Consider the following 14,885-nt stretch of genomic DNA (forward strand, 5'->3'; position numbering starts at 1 on the left):
TCCTTACCTAAGGAATTATATACTTGCCATAGAGGGAGTGCAACAAAAGTTCACCAGACTGATTCATAAGAAACATAAGAAATAGGACTAGGCCATTTGACCCCTCAAGCCTGCTCCATCATTTAATAAGATCATGGCTGATCTGATCATGGACTCAGTTCCACTTCCCTGCCTGCTCCCCATAACCCTTTATTTCTGGGAGGGGGGGGATTTTCCTATGAGGAGAGATTGAGTAGACTAGGCCTATATTCTCTAGAGATTAGATGAATGAGAGGTGATCTCATTGAAACATACAACATTCTTACAGGGCTTGACAGGGTAGATGCAGGGAGGATGTTTGCTCTGGCTGGCGAGTCTAGAACCAGGGGTCACAATCTCAGAATAAGGGGTCGGCCATTTAGGACTGAGATGAGGAGAAACTTCTTCACTCAAAGGGTGGTGAATTTTTGGAATTCTCTATCTCAGGGGGCTGTGGAGGCTCTGTCTTTGAGTACATTCAAGACAGAGATCGATAGAATTTTTGGATATTAAGGGAATCAAGGAATATGGGGATAGTGCAGGAAAGTGGAGTTGAGGTAGAATATCAGCATGATCTTATTGGATGGCGGACTAGGCTCGAGGGGCCAAATGGCCTACTCCTGCTTTTGTTGTTGTTTTGTTGTTATACCTTCTATCCCCACTTGAAGAATTGAACAACAGCAAAAATTCAAATTTTATTATATAAAAAATTTTTGAGGTCATCGCTACACATTTTGCATGATCCAGAAACCATAAGGATCAGAACATTGGTTCCCCTTTGTTTGTATAATAGGATGTTCAATTGTATAACAGTGTGTAGATGTGACATACAATAGATCACAAGAATAAAAATCAATGTTTATAAGCTCAAAAATGCTGTGCATTACAGCCTTGAGCATATTATACTAGGATATTTTCAATACATTTTCAAGCATTTCTGGTCTAGTTTAACATGTAGGTTATCTTCTACTGCAGAATTTTTAAAAACCATTTTGGTTTCATAGGAAGTATTTGAAAAATTAATCAGGATGTCAAACCAGAGCTCTTTTAAACAAAAAAAAAAATCAGATATCAAGAAAATGACAAAGATTTTGCAGAGTACTTACACACATCATAAACTGCTCATCAGAAATTTCTCAAAGTTAGTTGTCATAATCAGCAAATAAATTACCAAAATTCGAATACTACAGCAGAATTAGTGTTGTTATTTAAAATCATGGTGCGAAGACAAACTATGAAATTCAATGCCCTGAAATGTGCTACTGATAAGTTACTGCTTTCTTGATGCAACCCACCTAAATGTATTAGTCAGTGTGGAATAAAACAAACTTAAAAAGGTCACTCATCTGCTAATTCAACAAATTCTTGTAGAAGGCCAAGTTGTTTGTTGATGGATACTTGTGATCACAACTTAGCCACAGAAGTAAAAGTAGTTGGAGCAATATATAACTGGATAAAAGCCAATCCTGAATGTTTGATTTCCACTCCCATTTTGTGTTCTATTGACCTAGGAGAAAGGGGCAGAGGGAAAACACTGATGTTCCATATGCGAGGTTTAATGGGCATCAGAAAACTGAAGAAGTACGCCACATGTAGTTAAACAGATAGGGGGAAGAAGCTTCTCGTTAGCTAGGGCATATTCACAGTGGAAGAGGATGACCAGCTGCAACAAGGTCAGTTCCTATAGTCTATCATTAAATGTCACCTTTTCAGAGTTCCAATTTGTGCCTCTCCACATTGCAGTTGTTCGGCTAAGATAGAGTTGGATTTGTACAAGGATAATCTCCATTTGGTTTCAAATTCCATTCTGATTTCCTGGACTTCAAAGAAACATAGGCCAGGCCTAGCTAATGTTACCTCAATCTAATAGTCATTGTTTGACCTGCTATAATGTATTTTTTTTTCCTGCAGTAAGATTACTCTTTAAGCAGAATAGGCAACTTCCCCCCCCACCCCCTGGTCACTGCCTCAGTGACTTTTTTCTGCTCATCGAGATATTAGCATTAGGAGATGGTTCATGCATCTCACACACTCGTCAGGAATAGCATTTTCCACACCAGCTCTCCATGTAGTCTCAGCTATACTGTAATGCTGAACAAGTATCAACAGACCTCATCAACAGCTATGCAGCCTGGTTATGATTTTTCTCCCTGCCTATCCTACAGAGGGTGGGAGGGAAAGGGTGAACCAGGAGATGGGATTATCCAGGAGACAATACACCCTTGGCCCATTAAAACTGCTCTTTCAATGCACAGAAGAGAATCATGTAGGAAACATTAAGTAACTATCCATTCATATATAAATTATATAACGTCAAACTGCAGCACATTTATCCTCATGTTTTCGCACACTATGCAAATCAAGAAGATATTCCATAGCAGTTTTCTCCATAGACATTTTTGTTTTGTATTTATTGACTTTTTTGTTCTAATTACATTCAAAATGTATTAATCTGCAAGGATTAATATTGTAAATTGTTTCCAATTTTGTACGCTCAAAGCAAGGGTTTTCCAAGGAATGGAATACTTTCCATTTCAGGCACCCAGAGTCAAGCATGGTACAGCCAGACGCAGAACAAGCTTGCTGCACTCTGCCTCAACAATATGTCTCAGCCATAACCTCAGACAAGCACCCTTTACCGCATCAGTGACATTTTCTATTTCCTACACCAACGATCCTTCAGCTTGTCTGAGTGACCGTACTAATGCCAAATTAAAAGGCAGTTATGTGATGCAGGCCCATATCCATCAGAAACTGGATTGAGACAGTCTAGACTCATTTCACATAGCAGCCTTACTAAGGAGAATTTCATTCCATCATTCGAGACTGGATTTGAAATGTCCCTGAGGTTAAAAAAGTGTCCAACCCACTCCACCACCCAATTCCTATCGACTGCAATAGTTTAAATGATCAAACAATTAAGTGTTTGATTCTGATTATGTTAACCCAATCCCAACCTGAGATATTTGTTCGACAGAAGTAAATGTATGGAAGCAAGATGCTTGTTCAACCAACCAGTGAAAAGAAAGAAAGAGCTGGAAAAATCCCTGGGCTTGTCATGCTTGATTTGTACTTTGCGTTAGTCAAGCAGACTTCTTCATGGTATGTTTAGAATGTCAAGCAAGCACTGGCCTGTTGGGGGAGTGGGAGTGGGATATAGAAGCCAATTGTGCTTTAAAAGCTATACAGGAACAGAAATGCAGTTAGTGTGGTGGTCTTCTTATTAAAAGGACAAACTGGTTTCACTGTAAACAAAACAAGAACAAGTAGCAATAGTCTTGTCCTCTTCATTGTTTATGCACTTGACAACACTGGGCAGCAGACAATTCTGAGCAGTCACAGTACCGATCTTTCACTTGTAAAGTAAGTGCACAGAATTATTTCTTTGCCGTGGCAAACCAAAGAGACTGAAGAGTTTAAACTGCAACACTGCATTAAAAATAACTTGCAAGGGAAAACATTCTTGAGAATTTTTACAACTCAAAATATTTTAAAACCCCCCTTTGCAGTTCAAAAGATGAAATAAAGGGAGCATTATTGCAAACAGAATACTTTTTTTGGTTCTTTTAATTGTTAACTGTAGAATTTCTGCAAAGGGACAGTTTAATGAGTTGAAAAACTTAAGAAGTTTAAAATATAAAACATTTAAAAGTTATATTGAAGGGGATGCACCCCTTCTGGCAGAATTACCAATTGTTCCATATGCACCTTTATAAAAATAAACCTAGGGGGCAAAAGTCCCCGCACCCAGATTGTGGGAGGTAACTTCCAGGGGCGGGACTTTTAGTGCCCGGCACAGAAGTCCTGCCCCCGCCGCGGAATTGCCCTTACTGCCCCTCAAAGGAAGCGGAGCACAATCTCGCATGCTCCACTTCCTTTGGGGGTGGTAACCAGGTCGCTAAAGGAAGCACTACACGGATGTTCTGCGTCGCGCTGATGCGCTTCAATGCCCTTCCCCTTCATTGACGTCCGCTCACGCTAGCCTCGCGACCCACGGGGTGATTTCCCCCATGGGGCGGTAAGGGGTCGCTTTCGCAAACTCCCGGGCAATTTCCTGGGAGGCGACAGCGCGCGACCCCCCCCCCCTCGGGCAAATAGTGTCTTGCCGGAAGCGCTAATGGGACTATAAAAAGGGGCAATTTCGCCCCTCTATTGTCGGAGAGCAAGAGGTTGCTCAAAATGGCATGTCACCATATTTTTACATTCAGCTTAGTGATGTGGTAAATGGATGTTCACAGACAGCTGGAAAAGATAATGCTGAAAATTTTTACCCACATCCAAGAGACTGTACTGAGGAGAAGTGAGGAGGATGACGACAAAGTAACAGGCCATTTAACTTAAATATCTTTCCTTATAAGTGGTCTATCTTCCCACTTCTATGTTCTTTGTAATAAAATACTTTATAAAAGATTGACAGTATATAAAAGTTATTAACACAAAATTAGCCACACTCTTAATTTTTCGATTATAAGAGTGGATTTTATGCTGCTATTATTGCACTACCTAACCATACAAAGAGAAAGTAGAAAACTGTAGAGATACCAAACTGGGTTTGTTGTACTGGTAACCATGAATATATGTCAACCTACATTTCTAAATATTCCACCATAATATGGTCTATGATTTAGATTTGGGAGGAGGAAAGAGAGAGGAAACATTATGACTAATAATTGGAGTGTTTATACATTAAACTCAACAGTGCCCAAGTAAAAATGCCAGACCAATAACATTTTCATGTATTAGTTTGCAAACACAGTTTCCTTACACCTACCTCCAAAGGTAAGTTCTGGTTTAATCAAAGTTCCAACAAATTTGTTGCCCCTACCTCGCAACTAATCATTTTGTCAACAGCTCAAAATAAGTTAAAAGCATTTACAGATTTCATACTATGTAGGAACTTATGCCCACAGATCATTGTCAAAAACAACACAAATGTGTAGTTTGGGCAAGACAGGAGTGAGGAGAAAGGAGACCACATTGCTATTTGTACTGAGCTTGGCTGGAAGGTCTTTCTAAAAAAAAAAATAACATTTCTTGTTGAGGAAATTCATCACAGAGAGGACGAGTTACTCCTTTCCTATATTTTCATAAAGATAATGGGATCAACACATCTGCAGGTCACACAATTAAGAATCTGGTCACACTAAATGACCATTACAAAATTATTATAGCTACAATTCTTCCAAACTGAGACTTATATTGGGGGAGGGACAAATACAGTGGTTCACAGTATAGAAGACAATTAGATATTTGTTTGAACTGAACTCGGCGACTGCTTTTATGCAATTTTTTAAAATCCACTTTTTTTCTAGGTCCAGATGTAAGTTTGGCAAACAGGTAGGAGGCTTTTTAAAAAAAACTGTTACTTAGGCACATATTTTTCCAGCTCATATATCAGTTCCACAGCTGCATCAATATCTGGTACTATATAGTCTGGATCAGATAAATCAGCATCAAACCTAAAGTCCCGGTGTCCATGAAATACAGTCCCGGTGATCAATTCCTCGTGGGTTGCTATATCATCTTTACAGGAACTGTACACGCCTGTGCAAACCAGCACAGACTTACAACAAGTAGCAGAACCAGGTGTCAGTTCGCTTGCTATTTCATCAGGATCTTCATCCTGGGAAACTGTGGCTGTTTGTTTTCCCGCGGCAACTTTAGCTTGCACCCGTGAGCCTTTTCTAGAAGATTCCTCTTCAAGGTAGCGGTTGTATAGATTAGCACCATAGATGTCAGTCATTAGGTTATCCCTAAAAAAAAAACCAGAATTAGTGTGGTCCATAAGTAAGAGACAGGCTGGACACCATTCGGGCAAACTAGAGTTTTTAAATTCACTCTGACTCCAGCATTCTCCTTGAATTGTTGAAATCTTTTTTTTTTTTGCAGTTTCTTTACAAAAATGTAGCTCTCTTCTCAAGATTAGTCCAAATGCTATTTCATATCCCCATCATAAGGATCCAGTACAGAAAACCAAGCATGTATATTTTTCACCAACAAAGTCGAGCCTGTTCTTATTAATCTGTAATCTGTCTTTATGAAATTTGTAAATCAAGCATGTTTACCTAGCGAAACACCATTTCACTCTCCTACCTTGCTCCAGATTTTCTTGTTTCTCTCCCTATCTCCGAATGAGGGTCTTCAAAATTTTATTCGGGCACTCGGGCTCCTTAACCTGGGAATAATTAATTTAGAGCCTTGCATGGCAACTGCACTAGGACTGACAAATGGTTCTTTACCCTGCCTTCCAAAGCACGTCTTACTCGTCTGGCATGAGTAGAATGGACAGAGCAAGGAGGGCAGAAAGACAGCTAAAAGCCCAAAGTCAGGTCAGGTTGTGCTACCTGTCGGAAGATGGGAAATTTTAAAACCAAAATGATTGCAGCAGTTGTGATTTGGTTCCAAGTCTACCCCAGGTTGTCAAATCAGAAATTTTACATCAGGAATTCATCATTCACAACAATTTTGATAGTTTATAATGAGTCTTTATACATTGGTAGCAGCAGCTGTCTAGCATCTCAGAGTACAGGACATTTTAAAGGAAAATATCTCACAAAATAAAGTTTTATTTGGTCTCTACGAATTTGAGGGTCACTTGCACTCTTTCTCCATAATTGTAGCCACTTACCCAATGGCGTAAAGTGTGTGAATAGGTTTCTGCCATCCTCTTCCTACAGCTTGAGCCCTGATGAGACACTCTGCATAATGATAGGTCATTTCACTTGGTTTTCCTAGTAAGATATCATATTTAAGATCTTTGCCTGTGATTTTCCTGTAAATGTCTTCAAGACACAGCATAAATATTCCATGACCAAACCTGTTGGGCCAAAGGGGAAAAGTCAAAATCACACTACAGAAAATTGCGTTCTCTTCCAATTACTGACTGAATTGCTAACTACAAGTTGCATTTCTATCCCAAGAGAAATTTACCTCACTTGGTTGTCCTGTTCAACTCTTGCGGAAGGGGGAGGAACAGAAAACAACAGCAACTTGCATTTATCTAGTGCCTTTAACGAAGTAAAATGTCCCAAGGTGCTTTTATGGAGCATCTTAAAGGAGGAGATAGAGATAGATAGGCAAAGAAGTTTAAAGATAAACAGAAATATTTAGCACAAGAACAGAACAATTGACCCTTCCTGCCGGCATTGAATTCAGGATATGTTACATAGTCCCATTTTCCTTATTTCTTCCCATACCATTTCATATTATTGTTCTTTCAGAAATTATTTAGTACTTTTTGGAATGTTACAATCAATTTAGCATCAGTCAGCGCTTGCAGCAAATCAGTGCTCTTTACAATAACTCCTTGCACAAAAGAGTTTCTTCTAATCCCATACTTTACGTAGCTAGTGCTTATCTTGAGATTATGGTCTCTTGCTTTCAGTGCCGATCAGTGGAAATGACCTACGTGTACTGTGTCTATTTATTTTACTATTTTGAATGTGCTATCAAATCTGCCCTCCTCAATCTTCTCTGTTCGAGAGAATATAGCCCTGGTTGCTCCAGCCTTTCCTTGTAACGGAAGCTCAGTCTCCTACTCTCTGGACCCCATTCCCACTAAACCACTGACCACCCCACTTCCCTCCCTGGCCCCCCTGCTGGCTGACAATGTGAATGGTCCCTCTCTTTGGGTACTGTCCACCTCCTTTTCAAAATCACCCCACTCTTCAAAAAAAATCCACCCTCATCTCCTCTGTCCTTGCAAACTAGTACTTTATTGGCAAGCTCCACCCCGTCTCCAAACTCCTTGAAGATGTTGTCACCTCTGAAATCCACACCCATCTTTCCCACAACTCCTCGTTTGAATCTCTCCAATCAGGTCTCTGCCCCTGTCACAGCACTGAAGCAGCCCTAAATCAAAGTCACTGGACATCCTCTGTGACTGTGATCATGGTGAATTATTCCCACTCGTCCTCCTCAACCTCTCTTCAGCATTTTGACACCATCAACCACACCATCCTCCTCCAATCCCTCTCCTCTATTGGGACTCAGTAGAACTGCCCTTGCCTGGTTCCACTCTTACCTACCCAACTGCAGTCAGAGCATCCCCCAGCAATGGTTTCTCTTCCAGACCCAGCACCATTACCTCCAGAGTATCTCAAGGATCTGTCCCTGACCCCCTCCCCTTTCTCATCTACATGCTGCCCTTGTGAAATCATCCAATGACATGGGGTAACCTTCCACATGTACGCTGATGTTCTCTACCTCCTCACCACTTTCCTCAAAAGCTCCACTGCCTCTGTTTTATCAGACTTTGTCCAACATCTAGTCTTGCATGAACCACAATTTCATCCAGTTAAACATTGGGAAGACTTGTCAACAGTTGTCAAAAATGCCACCCCTCTCCCTAGCCCCTGTCTCAGGTTCAATCGTTCTGTTTGACACTTATTCAATCCCAAGCTGGCCTATTCAGCCCATAAAGTCTCCATCATAAATACTGAGCTTTTCACCTCTAACATCACATAGTTCAGCCCATCTGCTGCTGAAACCCTCATCCACTTTCTTTATGAATTGTCCACCCTGCCTTCAATTCTTTGTTGCCTGGCTACCCCGGGGGTAATTATAACCCCCTGCCCCACTCCTCCCAGGACGGGTGGGAGTTAAAATTTAAAAAATGGGAAACCCAATGCAAACCCACCTCCAACTTCCGGTTTCGGGTTCAAAGACGGGTCCTTCATTGAAATATTTTAATGAGACTGTGTGCCTGAAATTTTAGCTGTGTTTTAAATTTAAAAGGCTCTGGAAAACTGGCAACTGAAGTCAGGCAGGAACATCCCGATCCAACAGGTAAGTGCCTTTCCAGCACTGCTAGTGGGCCAGGAGGAGCAAGAGTGTTTCACCCCTTCACCCCCAAGCAAACCCGTCTCCCACTCCACCTGATCAGACCATTCCCCCCGATCTAGCCGGGCCGCAATCTAGCCACACCCCCTGCACCCCCGATCTCTCCGGCCAGTCCCCCCCCCCCGGCAATCTATCTGGCCCCCGATCTATCCACTCTCCACCCAAGTCTTTCCATTTCCCAACCAATCTCTACATGCACCCCCCCCCACCATACCCAGCCTGATCTATCCATTCCCCCCACCCCCCCCACCCATGTCCCCCATGATCTCGGCTGTAACCTTCTCGCCTGACAGCCAGCCAGCTAGCCTCTCAATATGGTTGTCTGACGGCAGGGAAACAGAGTTCAAACATTTAAATCAGGTCCTATTAAATTTGTCAGGTCCTCAGAGAGGCCCGTACTTCCGGGTTTCCCAACCGCTGCACCTCTCCCACCAACCCCACCCCCTCCTTGTAAATAGTGGTGCCCCCATTTCTATCTCCTTCCCCAGGTGTCATGCCCCTATCCCTCAGCTGAATCAGCATTCACTGTGCTGGATAACAATCCATTCCAGGAGCTAATTGCCCCAGAATATAGAGATGTTGCATTTAGCTTGTAAACCCCACCCCTATAGCTCTCCAGGTTCTACATAAATATTCTTGTACCTGCCAATGTGGGAGAGGAGGGGAGAGGGGGTGGAAAGAAAGAAAGAAAACATGCTATTGTCCTCATGACCTTCAGTACATTCCATCCCCTTCTTCTATTTAAAAACATTGATAAAATTTCCATCGGGAAAACTGCAACAAATAAATTAAATATTTCATCATGCTATTTGTCCCTCAGATTTTTTTTCCCACTGCAAAATATTCTAAACATATTGACTACTCTCCACTTCTCTTTTTCCTCACATATAACAGCCAAAGTTTAGCATGTAAAAACTGAACCCAGTGATAGGTAACACTTAAATGTCACTCAGCAAAGTTTATGCAATATGTATTGACATTGATTCTCACAAACAATATTCCTGTCAGGATTGTACATTGTAGAGTTGGAATTCACATCAAGGGGTACTTCTCAAGGTGAGGCTCCCAGGTTGGATGGGAACAGGGGTCAGAGAAAGGGCAATAACATTGTAGGGACAATTCTGTAATCTGCATTCTCATACAACAAGTCCCCAGGTTGGAGCCGCATCTCATAAAATCAACCCTCATTTTTGACATTCATCTGAATTAGGTCCTGCTTTGGTTTATCACTTCCTGAATTAGCTCTCACTTTAGTGGTTTAATCTTATGTGGATCATACCTTGGTGACTTGCCCTCTGCTACCCACAACAAGTCCGTATTACAGGCCACTACAGGGATGTGAGGGTAAAGCAACTGCCGAGGAATACTGTCTGGGTTTCCAGCAGTCAAAAGGACATCAATAATCAGCTGAAGATGTGTTTCCCATTGGATTGGCTCAGAAAGCAGGATTATAGCTAAAAAATGTAGAAGGGAGAAAAAGTACATTTAATTAAGGCATATTGGAAGTACAAGACACAATGAGCCATGTTTTAAAAAAGGCTTTCGATTGGAGACAGTACAATGGAATTCAACTCTTTGATATAATGTAATACCTCACATTTATCCGTATTGAATTTCATTTCACAATTATATGTTCATTCTGCTGTCAGTATCTTGGATTTACATAGGATTATATAGAATATACGGTACCGAAACAGGCCATTCGGCCTAACCAGTCCATGCTCCATTCGAGCCTCCTCCGGTCTTTCCTCGTCTAACACTATCAGTATAACCCTCTATTCCGCTCTACCTCATATGCTTATCTAGCCTCCCCTTAAATGCATCTATACTATTCGCTTCAACCACTCCCTGTGGTAGAGTTCCACATTCTCACCACTCTCTGGGTAAAGAAATTTCTTCTGAATTCCCTATTTGATTTCTAGATGACCATCTTACATTGGTGGCTTCCAATGTTGCTCTTCCCCAGAAGTGGAAACACACTCGCTGTATTTACCTTTCATAATTTTAAAGACCTCGATTAGGTCACTCCTCAGCCTTCTTTTTCAAAAGAAAAGAGACCCAGCCTGTCCATCCTTTCCTGATAGGTATACCCTTGCATTTGTGGTATGATCTCTTGTGCACCCTCTCCAGTGTCTCTATATCCTTTTTATATGGTGACCAAAATTGTACGCAGTACTCCAAGTGTGGTCTAACTAACCAAGGTTCGACACAAGTTTAGCATAACCTCGCTGCTTTTCAATTTAATCCCTCTAGAAATAAACCCTAGTGTGTGGTTTGCTTTTTTTATGGCCTTGTTGCTACTTTGTGATTTGTACTCAGATCCCTTTGCTTCTACCCCATTTAGACTCGTATTTTTCAAAATATAATACCGTACATTTATCTGTGTTGAATTTCATTTGCCAATTATATGCCTATTCTACAAGTTTATAACTGTCTTCTTGTAATTTGTTGCAGTTCTCCTCATTATTGATTATGCCTCCCAATTTGGTGTCATGCACAAATTTAGAAATTGTGTTTTTGATTCCAAAGTCTAAATCATTAATATAAATTGTGAACAACAGTGATCCCAGCACTGATCCTTGTGGAACACCATTACCCACCTTCTGCCACTGAATAGCTATCCTTTACCCCTACTCTCTGCTTTCTGTCTTGAAGCCAGCTAGTTATTCTTTCTGCGACTTGTCCCCTGACTCTGCATTCTCTGACCTTATTCATCAGTCTATATTGTGGTATATTATCGAAGGGCTTTTGAAAATCTAGATAATTATATGCGCTGCATTACCCTTGTCTACTCTCGGTTACCTCTTCAAAAAATTCAATGAGGTTGGTCAAGCAAGGCTTTTCCTTTTGAAATATATGCTGACTGTTCGTTATTATATTTTGGGTTTCTAGATATTCTTCTATTTTATACTTTATTAGGAATTCCATTATTTTTTCTACCACTGATGTTAAACTGACTGATCTATAGATCCCTGGGCATATTCTATCTCCCTTATTAAATATAGGTATTATGTTCGCTATCCGCCAGTCCTCTAGCACTACATCTTGTTCTAAGAAATTATTAAATATGTATAGTAGTGCCTCTGCTATCTCTTCCCTAGATTCTTTTAAAATGCACGTATGTAATCCATTCGGGCCAGGGGTTTTATCCTCCGAGTCTGATTAGTTTATTTAATATTTCTCCTTTTTTAATTTTAAATGCAGTTATCTAATTTCTTGTCTCAGATCAAACTCAGACTATAATCACACACAAGCAAAAAAATACACCTATGAAACATGTTGAACATTGTAGCAAGTCAAATAAATCAAAATTTCATTAAGAATAAATAGATATGCAATTATGACTTTTATCCATGTTCTTCTATTAATCAGCCACTAGGGGGTGTGTCATTGGTTTGCTCGACTCACATTTCCCTTTACAAAGAAAACGCTGATGGCCTTTACAGTAGGAGAGTGAATAAATGTCAATTCAAACAAAGACATTCGTGAAATGTCAGACTGGCAGAACACAGAAAAATAAGAACACAGTTAATTAAAGCACAGTGAAGGATACCTTCTCTCCCACCTCTCCCCCCAAAATTTGAATCTGTGACTATTCATCTTAAGAGACCAGCGCAGCATCAAGTGAGCTATTTGGAACCTCCATCAGAGCCACCGCTTTATGGTAGTGGTTTTCGTACTGTGTGTATAGGAACCCCTGCAAATAATGACATATGCTGGTGGATTCAATGCAGATATTGACGTGCGCCCAGGGTCCCCATGTTAAAACTCCCAAAAGAAAACATTAGCATATAGCAACAAAAAAATCAACAATTACGGAAAAAAAATAGAATGCATAATTTGAGATAGCTTGCAATAGGTCTAGCCCCAGACTGACAAACGTCCGATAATCTGTGCACCCCTGGAATGCCCTCGCAGAGCTCAGTTTGGAAATCTCTGGTGTACGGTGACTGAATAAATTAAATTCCATTTTTATTACATGAAATTCTGGGGGATTACATTCTGGGTTCTACAATACGTTGCACAGTTACAGAGTTTAATATTACACAGCTTTTCTGTAGTTGTTAGTTACGTATTAGTTTGTTTGGAACTTTATCACCTTTAAAAGGCATAATAACCATGGTGAGTAGGAACTGCATAGAGGGAAAAAAATAGAATGCCCAAAACACACTAAGTTTTGTTTGGCATTGTAACATTCCTTCAACACTGCAAAATAAATACAGGAACCAGTACCAGGGACCGCTACAAAAAAATGATTAAAAAAATATAGGGGGCGAAATTGCCCCTCGCCCCGATTGGGGGCGATAACCATCTGGGGCTGGGACTTTTATCGCTGGGCCTAGAAGTCCCGCCCCCGACGTGGAATTGGATCATGCGCCCCTCAAAGGAAGCGGAGTGCTGTCTCTGGCGCTCCGCTCCCTTGGAGGGGCGCTCCCATGGCCCCTCTTCAATTAACGGGGAGGGCTGCTGTGCACTCTGCAGGCCCTTTAGTCACCAGCCACTGGGCCACCGGGGACACGATTGACCGGGCCAGTGGCCCAGCACTCAAAACGGAGTGCCGGGCTGCATGATGGTGGCCTGGTCGAAGAGAGGACTGCCATTGTGAGACCAGCACAAAAGTTGGCAAACAAAATAAAATGGCAGCCGGGGCCCTAAAGGCCTCTCCCCGCGTTGACATCCGCCCGCGCCAGCCTCACAGCCCGTGGGGCAATTTCCCCCGCAGGGCGCAATGGGGTTGGTGCGCTCGACGTCATTGCCGGGTTTGCGCTGGCCCGGGGTGCTTACTGCTGGGCGTTCCCTGGAGGTGCTAACCGGGCTATAAAAAGGAGGCAATTTCATCCCCATAGTTTTTAGCTAAACCGTGACATTAACAGCTGTTGGAGACATGAAACAGCCAGCCACAGAATTGGGAACAGAAACTGGAGCAGCCAACAGTAAAACAGAGAACAGACTTGCCAGCTGAGCAACTGAGGAATTGTTGAATTTGGTAGCAGAATTATAGAGATCTCATGGGAGCAAAAAATGAGTACATGACTTCCATAATTACCCAAACACTTTATTGTATGGTCACTGCTCCCATTAATTCTGCTCTGAATCAGCTTCAGAGCAGAGGCAGAGCAAGAGGGAGAGCACACAATCAGCAGCATTTAAACTAAAAATAATTAACACCGAAGATATGTCCTTGCTCCTTCTCCCATAACACCCATGATTCTGGCACAAAGTTCCAGATGGCCAATGACATTCTGTTCAATACTCCAAAAACAGAAAACCGGTAGCTTTGTAAATTACAAAGCAGTTTTGTCCATCAGCTTTTACACAAGATCATAAAAGACTGGTTCAGCCTCAACTGGAATATTGTGGCCAATACCGCATTTTTGGAAGAATGTGAAGGCTTTAGAGAGGATGCAGAAAAGATTTAAGAGAATGATTCCAGGGATGAGGGACTTCAGTTACATGGAGAAGCCGGGGTTGTTCTCCTTACAGCAGAGAAGCTTGAGAGGAGATTTGATAGAGGTGTTCAAAATCATGAGGGGTCTGGACGGAGTAGATAGAGAGAAACTGTTCCCAATGGTGAAAGGGTCAAGAACCAGAGGACACAGATTTAAGATGTTTGGCAAAAGAACCAAAGACGACATAAGAAAAAACTTTGACTCAGCGAGTGGTTATGATCTGGAATGCACTGCCTGAAAAAGGTGGTGGAGGCAGACTCAATCACGGCTTTCAAAAGGGAGTTAAATAAGTAGCTGAAAGAAAAAAATATGCAGTGCTACGGGGAAAGTGCGAGGGAGTGGGACTAGCTGAGGTGCTTTTGCAGAGAGCCAGCACCAGTGTGCCAATACATGTAGTGGTAATTAAGATAGACATGCAACAGTGTGTCTACTGCTATGGAATTTGCCCCACAATATAAACTGGGTGAATTAATTAGAGCCAAGAGCCCACGGTATTACATAACCACCTTGTCTTAAAGCATTTCTTTAATATAACTATAACAGACGTGTGGGGCGAAATTTTTATAGTCCCATTAT

General features: G+C 41.6%; 1 protein-coding gene across 1 annotated transcript in view; it reads right to left on the minus strand.

Moving 5' to 3' along the window:
• Window positions 1-4,658: 4,658 nt before the first annotated feature.
• Window positions 4,659-14,885, minus strand: part of LOC139276727 (haloacid dehalogenase-like hydrolase domain-containing 5) — a 50,431-nt gene continuing 40,204 nt past the window's right edge. Inside the window, exons 6-8 of the mRNA XM_070894712.1 lie at window positions 10,139-10,313; window positions 6,647-6,835; window positions 4,659-5,771 (exon numbers count right to left, since the gene is read on the minus strand). Coding sequence (XP_070750813.1) covers window positions 5,381-5,771; window positions 6,647-6,835; window positions 10,139-10,313 — 755 coding nt within the window. The 3' untranslated portion in view covers window positions 4,659-5,380. The remainder of the gene's footprint in view (window positions 5,772-6,646; window positions 6,836-10,138; window positions 10,314-14,885) is intronic.

This window comes from Pristiophorus japonicus, chromosome 12 (assembly GCF_044704955.1).
Source record: "Pristiophorus japonicus isolate sPriJap1 chromosome 12, sPriJap1.hap1, whole genome shotgun sequence".
Classification (NCBI taxonomy): domain Eukaryota; kingdom Metazoa; phylum Chordata; class Chondrichthyes; family Pristiophoridae; genus Pristiophorus; species Pristiophorus japonicus.